The sequence below is a fragment of the Anabrus simplex genome, chromosome 1 (assembly GCF_040414725.1).
Source record: "Anabrus simplex isolate iqAnaSimp1 chromosome 1, ASM4041472v1, whole genome shotgun sequence".
NCBI lineage: Eukaryota > Metazoa > Arthropoda > Insecta > Orthoptera > Tettigoniidae > Anabrus > Anabrus simplex.
Genome location: NC_090265.1, coordinates 967,383,193 through 967,393,766, shown reverse-complemented (window position 1 = coordinate 967,393,766; position 10,574 = coordinate 967,383,193). Strand labels below are relative to the sequence as shown.

The following is a 10,574-nucleotide window of genomic DNA, read 5'->3' as shown; positions in this document are numbered from 1 at the left end:
GGACCAAGGTTTTTTAAAGAAGTGTTACTCCTCTATCACTCGCCCTTTGTTCTGGCTTGTGACAGACAGAGACTGGCTTCCTACACATTGGGCCCAGGATGGCAGGATTATTATTATTATTATTATTATTATTATTATTATTATTATTATTATTATTATTATTATTATTATTATTATTATTATTATTATTATTTATTATGGCCTGAGTGATGTTTATCTTAAATTAATTTTGAGAATATCAGAGAGAGGGATTCGAATCCATCTGTCTTCCGAACATTCCATGATCATTTTTAAATGTTTTCCTCGTTGGTGTATTCAAATATATTTCCAGAAACTTGAAGATGTACAGGAATTCTAGGAAAGAAATCATTCAATACAAGATATTTTATTTAATTTATTTTATATTGCAGTATGAGAATTAACAATAGAAAGTCATCGTTCAGATGAGTAACTCCTTTTAAAATTCTTTAATTTCCAGTTTGACATTTGAAACGTCGTGTTCAGTAGCCTAGAGCCTTAAGAGCAGCCACAACTCCTTGGAAGGCGGCATTGTAGTCATCAGCAACCTCATTGTGCACAGAGTCGTTCCTGACGTCCGAGTAATCATCGTTGGCGCCAGGGCCACCAACTAGAGCACCGTATAGGATGTGGGCATTAGGTTGGCCGCCGTTGAATGTATTCCAGTCGCACGCAGCGGGGGCGTCAGGGCACGAACTGTAACAAAACCACAGAGCAAGAGCTCAGTACACTCGGATTCTTGTTTATTTCATGCGTAAATTCCATCTTGCAGCAAACTACAATACTTTACTATGCATTAATAACAATTACCTTGAACTGTACCATTAGATAAATTTTATTAATCATTCCTTGATTTGATTTGATTTGATTTGATTTGATTTGATTTGATTTGATTTGATTTGATTTGATTTGATTTGATTTGATTTGATTTGATTTGATTTGATTTGATTTGATTTGATTTGATTTGATTTGATTTGATTTGATTTGATTTGATTTGATTTGATTTGATTTGATTTGATTTGATTTGATTTGATTTGATTTGATTTGATTTGATTTGATTTGATTTGAATGATGTATGTGGAATATAAAGAATATAAAATCAAATCAATTATATTCCATATACATCATTCAATCCAAAATAACTATTGTAACATATTGTATTTAACCTAACGTTATACAGTATCACATTTCCCTGGTACTCTCGATGATCGCTGAGACAAAATCATCTGCATGCCTGTAAACAGGAAACATCATAAAAGCCCCTGGTGGAGTGGAAGGTAAGGCCTAACACAGTCTACAACCTCTGCTCTAAGTGGCATAGAATCTGATGTAGGCTGAGAGAACCTCAAAAAGCTCTCCCGAAGCACAAGTCAAGATGCTAAAAAATTTTACTTCTGGACTATCCCCGTGCCTACAGTTTTAGTAAAAGGAACCCGCCGTATTCCATAGTACAGTATGTCTGTAAACTAACAGTTGAATTAACTCTGTAAGAAATTACATTCGGATGTAAGGATATAATGACCTATCTGTTAAGGAAACATTTTCATCAAAATAGTAGCCCTACAAGGTATTCGAAGATTCTCAATACGGAATTGTATGTCCATCAATCTTATTCGCAAACGGTATCATAGTATAAGTAATGCAGCTTTAATCATGGGGGTGATACCTAATACACTGTCTGACGAAAAATTTAAGCACCCAGAAGAAATTGTCGGATGTGAATGTAACTTCGTACAAGTACACACCATCGGCGGTTGTGTAAATGATTAGAGTAGCAATTCTCTCAGACAGGCAGAACGGCCACCAGTGTGCATTGGTGTTCATGTTATTTTTGTTACTCGGCATGGTAGGGTATATATATGGAGCGTGAAAAGCGTCACATGTAGAGTGATCACCGTGAAGGACACGGAGATATTCATTTGAGACAGCGTTATCGTCACCTGACAGAGTTTGAAGGGGGTCTCATTGTAGGTCTGCATTTGGCCGGTTGGTGAAATCGTGTAATATCCAGATTTGCGGGCCTTTCGGATGTGCCAATGGCCCGATATTGGACTGTATGGGAACGTGCAGGCAGGTTCCGGTCAAGGTTTCGGTTGACCACGTCCGTCCACCACCAGGGATGACCGCCGTACTGTGCACCAAGCACATCGTAACCCCTTCACATCTGCGCCTGCCATCGGAGAAAATGTAATGGACTTCCTGTAAAATTCTGTGTCATCCCGCACCATTGGTTGAAGACTAGAGGCAGCCGGACTAGGGAATTGCCGTCCCATGCGTTAACACCACAATACAAATGGCTGCGTTTGGAGTGGTGCCGTGACCGGGAAGCCTGGACTGCTTAGGAGTGGCGTCGCATTGTGTTCAGTGATGAATAGCGTTTCTACACTACCTAGGAATACCATCGTCTGCGAGTATGGCGGCGACCTGGGAAGAGGATCCATTTTTGCAGTGTTTTAGAAAGGCACAGCACAACGGTACGTCACGGACATCCTGCATCCTCATGTGTCACCTGTCATGCGACAGTATCGTGGAGCCATTTTTTAACAGAACAATGCTCGTCCTCACACGCACATGTCTCTATGAACTGTCTGTGTGATGTTGAGGTACAGCCGTGGCCAGCAAGATCGCCATATCTGTCTCCGATAGAGCATGTGTGGGACCAGCTCGGATGTCAATTCCGACCCATTGCCAGTATCGAGGATAACAAGGACCATTTGAACAGCCATGGGCCGGTTTGTCTCAGGAGAGGATACAACGGCTTTATGACACCCTTCCCAACCAAACCAGAGCATGCATCCAGACAGGAGAGGGCGCAACGTCATACTGGTAACTGGATTCATACTGAAAAGTACTTTGTAAATTTGAATCAATTTTAACCTCCGAAATAACATCACATACACTCTCAACCCGTGAAGTTTCATTCCCTTATCTCCTCCTCTTCTGTGTGCTTCAATATTTTGTCAGAAAGAGCATAACAATAATAATAATAATAATAAAAATAAAAATTAATCTAAGTGCCTCTCCAAGAACCTCAAACTCAGACACTACAACTCGGTTGTCAAACCATCTGTTCTATATGCTTCCGAGTACCACTTAATGGCCAGGAAGGGCCCACTCAGAAAGCTGGAGTTAAAAGAGGGGAAGATCCTGAGGAGGATATTAGGACCTTGATTCCCTCCAGTCAAGCCGACCGGGCCGTACGTCCACCCAAGCTCCAGCCAGCCTGCCATTGTTCGGGCACACTCAGCATTCAAAGGAAAAAAGCAAATTTGTCTTGCACCCGGAGTGGTGTCTGCTCGTGTCTTGGCTCGGCGCATCCCGACAAAACTACACCTGGCACGACTGGCCCCCGCCGAGTGCGCCCTCTCGACTAAGGTCCTCTTCGGAGTTTGACCTCTTAAGTGCTGCTTCTCCCCACCCTACTGCCCCATCAGTCTCCTGCCTCGCGCCCCCCCCCCGCAATTAGAAATATAGATACTCCCGGTGGATTGAGTAGCTGAGGCCCATATTCTAATTTCAAACTTCCCCTAAATATCACTTTTCATCAGTCCCCACCTCTACATGCACATGCCCTCTACATCTCACCCATAAAAGACGCATCCCCATCTACTCTCTACACCCACAGACAATTTCTGGCTTCAACCCTCCTCCTAGTAACCCACTTAATCCACAATATTGAGGAATCATCAAATCACGAAATCTTTATCCTGCCAATTAATCCTGACGACGTAAATACTCTCTATGAGATCACCGAATGCCGACTAAACTCCCTCCCTCCCCCTGAATCCCCCTCCCCCCAATTCCACACCAAGATCAACTGGAAGATGAAGACAGCACAGAAGTTTCCGAAGACTCCGACGGTGCAGCAAAATCAGACCTCGAAGAAGAAGCCACAGAACACTCTGATGAAACAAGCAAAGCACACCGTTTTGAGCAGCCATACCACTATACACGGAACAACTCCATCTTCCCTATTTCTTCCAAGTGCACATTCCTAATCGTTCCACTCACCAATCCTGGTCCAGTACCTCTCATCCGGCAAGCAGTAATTCTGGCTATAGAACCCATCATTCAAGAGCACATAGCGATCATTGAAGAAACGCACAACAATCACATGGTCATCACACCCACCCGTAACCGTTCAATACCAACCATTCTCAACAAACTACAACTAGTGGACATTCCCACCCCAATCATCATCAACCCAACTCAACGAACCAAAGACCCACTTCTAACGCTGTCACTCAAGCCATCAATATCCAAAGCCGTACCAAATCAAGAGAAAACCAAACTGACCCACCCAAACTCCTCAGTAAAGACGTTCAAACCACCATCCGAACTTAGTTACCCCCTTTACCTCCCTCCACTTCAAATTCAACCCCACCCATCTCGTCCGAACCATCACCTGTTATGCCCACCCCAAACACCTCTAGCCACCCAGTCCAGACGAGGAGCAAACCCAAATCCAAAAGCAGAAACTCCAAACCTGCTTCCAAATCTCGTTCCCCCACCAAGTCACTTCCCCAGCAACGAGCCCACATACCGCCGAATCCTTCACTTGTAATGCAATGTTTCAATTGCCTCAAACTAAACCATACTGCTGCAACCTGCAAGGATGCCGCCCGCTGTATTAGATGTGGAGGTCCACACCGCCTCGCCGATTGCACGGTTCCCAGGGATCAGGCCAAGTGCGCTAATTGCAGCGCAAGCCACGCCGCCTCGTTTCCCGGCTGTCCTTACATTAAAAAGGCAATCAAAACTCATTACAAACAACTCAAGCACCTCAAATCCTGCAAACCACCACCCCCGCTCCTAAATTGTTATATCCCCCCACCCCCAGGCCAAACCCAGCCCTCCAGCCCGTTCCAGCAAAGTAATCTAGACCCCTCCTCCCTCCTGCGACTAATACTCCAATTAATCTCCCTCCAAGCAACCCCTGTAACTCCAGCCATGCCTGCCAAGCAATTAATCATGAATTAACCCCACCAAGTAACCGATCACCAAGTAAACTACCCGGTTAAGCCCTATCAGACACTCCTTCCATTCTCCTCCCTTCTCTAAAGAATTCTTCACTCCGCTATTCTCACACAGTTAAGCAACATTGGTCATGGTCAGAACTTGGATGGGTGACCATTCGTCCGCCATTTGCTCTACCTACCAACCCAACAAAATATCACGAACTCAAATTATATATCCCTCTACGGGAAATCATGACACCGTTGGGCACGTCCCTAGGTCATTCTTTCACCCCTCTCGGGGTGCAGGTCACATTCTGACCAATGAGATATCAAAACAACGGTACCACCACCTTCCAAACCGTTCAGTTCATTCACCACTTTCCGAAAGCAGCACTTGAGGCCGAAAAGGCCGAAGGGCTTTAATGCTCAAATGGACCTGGGCCCCGCCCACATGTCCGTTGAGACGCGTGGTCTACTACTATTAGGACCAATCAGAGAGGAAGGAGGCATTTACAGAATCCGCCATAATGCTGAATTGTATGAACACCAGGAGGACATCGTTACGTGTATAAGGAAAATGCGCCTGACCTTTTATGGACACTTGGTCCGTCTGGATTCCGAAAGACTTACCAACAGGATATTCACAGCAACAGGAAGATGCAAGGCTTCTAAGAACAAGTGGATCACGTCAGTTAAATCAGATATGGAACAACTAGGTATCCCACTGGGACAAACTCATGAGCGACTACTGTTCCGTCAAGCCATCCGACACGGTGTTTTCCCAACGTCCCTTACAAGTACATAAGAAGATTACAGGAACTAAGTGGACAGAGGAGAGAAATCTGGTTGATAGTCAGCAAATGAAGGAGTATTGGAAGAAGAAGAAAGCAACAAGTTTACCGAAGAGTAGATACGAGCCCTGTGGTCATCAGTAGTCCTTAAATGGCAAATAATAATAATAATAATAATAATAATAATAATAATAATAATAAATAATAATAATATCTATTGGATAAGCTTAAATTTAAGACACCAGAAAATTGGTCAGAAGAGCGATCATTATCGTTGTTAAACACATCGAATGTTGTACCTGTTGGTGTGGCAATTTTTAAATAAAGATCAACTCATTTTCGAATAGTTCAAATCCTCGTTTACTGCATACTTTTACGTACCTAGAGCGGTGATGGCAGTGAGTGGGAGGATTGTTGCCGAAGCCTACCACGTAGCTGCGGCCACCGTCGCCCAGAGCGTAGTCGATCTGGCTCTTGGCTAACTTCCTGTACGTATCGCTGTTGATTCCAAGGTCAGCAGTCTGAAATCAAGAAATTCATTTTAGGCAAGACTGTGAGCACGGTTGGTTCTGATGGTAAAAATCCAGGGACTCTGGCTGTCTAGGATTCTGTTTTAAAATACCTTCAGACAAAATTCGTACAACTTGCAGGTGCATATTTTAAAAATTTATCGACATTTTCTGTTTGTCTTATAAGACTGAAGGTACTGTATACTGTATACTGAAGGTACATAATTTGTCGCACTGATGACAGCCATTCCCAGGAGGGGAAGTTAGACTTCTTCCATATCTCCTCAGCTGTTGCTATATTTTTCTTTTCTTTTTCCTTTCTACGTATCCCCTTTACACTTGTTCATTGGCAGCCTTTTTTTTTCTTTAAAATGCAGCGTGCCAGGATGGACTAATGATCTCCAGGATAAATGATGGAGGGTGGAAGTCTCCTAGTGATCAGTACCTACTGTATGTTACTTGTCCACATACGTGGTGTTTATATCCATGGTATTTCTTGACTAAAAGTCCACTTAATTTCAACAAAATAATTATTATGTTTAGAATAATGTTGAGCATAAACTTTTCACCTTCTTCGTCAACACATTCTGGTTCTGACCGTACATCTGTACATAGAAAACGCTCGGAAATTAGTCGTTGAGGTAAATCTTGATTTTAGAACCTTACTGAATCTTAACCGGAAGTTTTCCAACGAATTTACGTGCCAGAAACCTTACGACGCTCAAACGTTTCTGGAATCCTCGAAGCTGCAATTTAAACTAGTACTTGAATGCTTAAACACAATTCAGTTAAGTGCATGTGGATCTCGGTATATGTGAGGATTCCGGACAACGAATAGGGTGACTGATTATCCAATGAGGGTTCTCAGAGCTTATTCAAGGAAGCTTATCCTGCATATGGTCTTTCGTAATGATTTGAGAATGCAGGGAGGGAAATGCTCATATAACATGGCCAAATTTAAGCAAGGCTAATAAACAACTTCATATGAGCTGGACTAAAGTGGCATTTGTACAACACTAGAATCGCTATAAATAATTAATGTGATAACACATCACATCACCCATACTGAAGGGTGACTCATGCAGTATAACGTTCTCTCATGCTAACAACAAGGCTGTCCAACAGTGACCGGTTTTGGAATACACTCGTGCCTCAAAGGCATCGGATGCTTCTGGTTCTGGTGGTTCAAGGTGTCTAACACATCGAATTACGATAATTGAATGTATCCCAATTATGCTTGATAAGTCGAGATCAGGAAAACCAGACGGTCAACCCAATCTAGTGATACCCTCACTTCCCATGAATCATCTACCAAAGTAGCCCGATGCGAATCACTCTTGTCATCCATAAGCTGAGGCTATACACCATCGAACCACATATAAGACGACATACTACTGGCGTATGAAATCTCTGTTTAACTGGCTCTCACAGATATAATATCAAACACGAGGTGTCTTGGCAATATAGGAGCGTGATATCATCACTGGCAGCCGTGATTTGAATTCCAACCAATGAATGAAGGATTTGTACGTCCCTGTGATTTAGACTCCACAAAACACTGGACGTGCCGTGCCGTGGTCATGATTACGGTATCAACATTCACGTTAAACTAAAACTTGCTTCCTTTTATCCAATATATTCGTAAATAGAGCACAATAATGGTGAACTTCGTAAATGTCACTAAATAATGGTCCACCATAGATAACTGAACTGCCGTTTGTTAATCTAAACATAACACTCATTGTTTAGCCCAGATTAGTGACTCGGACGATATAGCACTGGCCTTCTGAGCCCAAATTCGCCGGTTCGATATACCGGCTCAGTTCGGCGGTATTTCATGGTGCTCAAATACGCTATCCTCGTGTTCGTATGCTTTTGGCATGTAAAATAATTCGCTGGGAAAACTTCCGGTACCCCGATCACCTAAAACTTTAAAAGAAGTTAGTGAGACGTAATACCAACAACATTATTATTACTTTCGTTAACATCTGGACAGTAGTAGGGCGGTCTTGTTCCTATTGCTGTACAAGGTGGCTGCTACACGCGGAACTTATTGAATTTTAAGATCAAATGCCAAAGTAGTCCCCCACTATTATTATTTTAAATATGCACTTTTCTACGGTGATCGTAAGACATACCCATTTAAGATAACACATAGACAGAAAGGAGGTGACCTCGTGGAAGGAGAACATCATTGCATCATATTCAATTGATGCTGCAGGGTAGAGGAATATCCTGCTCTATTGCTGTGTGGATTGAGCTGCCTTGAAAGCTTTTCAAAAATCCTCAACGCCGCTCAGTAGATGAGAGAATGATTAAGTAAGAAAGACAATCAGAATAGTGTGTACTGGGCTGAGAACTACTCAGAAGGTAAAAGCGCTGGTCTTCTGATCCCAAGGTGGTGGATTCGATCCCTTATGTTCGTAGATGTTTGGAACCTGTGAGACTAAATTGCGGCATCTCGGTTTCTCCGGAAACAGTGGCTTAACGTCCTTCCTTTAACTCCTGGTGATGAGCATAGGGCTGAAATCAGGTTTCGCCGACTTGTTCTATCCTGAGCTGTACGGCCTTAGTCTCCTCTTCCACCAATCTCTACCACGTCCTCTTAGGGCATCTTCTTATCCTCCTCTGTCCCTGTGAATTCTACCGAAGAGCTCGTCTGGCGATTATGTCATCGGATCTTCACATTGTACGGTATGTCCAATCCACTACCTTTCCTTGTCTTGATCCACTGGTTGTATTGGCGTTGGTGTGATCTTTTCCGAAGTTTCTCCATTAAACAGAACAGTATACCTGGCCAGTATTTAATATACTTCTAAGCCATTTGTTGACGAATTTCTTGTTCATTCTCGTCACTTCTAAGTTTCACAAGATACAGCAAAATAAGATTTACACTGCTATTAAAGGTCCGAAGTTTGATTCTAATACGGAGTTATTTTGACCTCCATTCCGAAAATTATAAAAGGAGTTATTGGAACGTGTACCCAACAAGTAGTGGCAGTGTGTATTGTAACGAGGAATAAAATAACGAATCCATCAGTCCCTTGGGGTCAGGATTTTGAACAATAAAGTGTAGCCTTCTAATTTATCGTGATGATCAGTGACTGACAAAGAAACCTGCAAGAGAAATACATATTACAAATGTAATACGTTCTATATACTTATTGATACTCGCCTTCATGAGGATAAAAGCTACGTTGGCAGCATTGCGCAGGGATCCCCATTGTCCAAGGAAGAGGAGCCCTTTGGGAGTTCTTTGTTGACCGTTCACCAAGTAGTCACAGTAGCCCTTCAGCTTGTCCTTGTACGTCTGCTTCCCGGTGGCTTCCGCGAGCAAAATCTGAAACACCCAGTTATTTATTCTTAATCTTCAATTCTAAACACAAATTTCAGATTGCTCATGAAGTTAGCACTTCATATACTATAAGGAAATTTGTAGAAAAGGGAACGAAACTTCAGAATATATCTCTGCCTTCGGCAACTCCATGTGGGGGAAGTACTCACTGTTGAATGTTACTGCGGTGGTTTGTGGTGTGATGTACTGTAGGTAATTGAAGAGAAATGTAATAAGACGAACATAGATATCCAGTCTCCGAGCCAAAGGAATTAATTACGAACCCCAATCCGGCACTAGGAAGAGGGGAATACCGGATAAGTTACAATCCAACCCTCTACTCCCAGGCAGAGATTCTCTTGGACTGGACAAGGTAAAGGAGGTACTGTAGCTTTCTATGGCCAAGTGCCAAGTTTTCCTTTCTTCCAACAAACTGACCAACCACCTGTTCACTTTCTGGGAAGAAACGAAAGTCCGTACCACATGGCTGATGGATACTGAGAAGGAGCTGACCGACTTACAAAATAGACAAATCCTGAAGAAAGTCCGCGGGTTTGAGGAAAAACCGTTGACCCCTGGTCGATGGAAAGAAAGAAGCTACATCGGAAAAAGGTCGACAATGCTGAGCAAAGTTCAAAGCCCACCGGTTGAATAAGCGTGGTGCCAAGTAAGCCCATTTGAAAGAAGAAGAAATTGTGCATAGCCTACTGTTAGTACGTTCGCGATGACCTGAGCACTCACATCGTTCTCAGAGGCCGGTGGTACAGGTGTTTATATTGAGACTGATATCGTCTTCAGCGGGGAATTCAATTCTTATGACACGGCTCCAGAAGGACGTGTAATGAATTGTGTGACTATCGGACGTGCCTGGCGGCTGCAGTATGGGAAGTACAACGACTGGAAATAACACCTGAAACAATCAATAAACTTCTCTGTATTGCTCTACCAACTGTGTTAAAGATAA

General features: G+C 42.9%; 1 protein-coding gene across 1 annotated transcript in view; it reads right to left on the bottom strand.

Moving 5' to 3' along the window:
* Positions 1-374: 374 nt before the first annotated feature.
* LOC136857832 (endoglucanase E-4) overlaps positions 375-10,574 on the bottom strand; it is a 28,398-nt gene continuing 18,198 nt past the window's right edge. The window contains exons 6-8 of the mRNA XM_067136796.2: positions 9,452-9,616; positions 6,149-6,288; positions 375-714 (exon numbers count right to left, since the gene is read on the bottom strand). Of these exons, the coding sequence (XP_066992897.2) occupies positions 501-714; positions 6,149-6,288; positions 9,452-9,616 (519 nt within the window). The 3' untranslated portion in view covers positions 375-500. The remainder of the gene's footprint in view (positions 715-6,148; positions 6,289-9,451; positions 9,617-10,574) is intronic.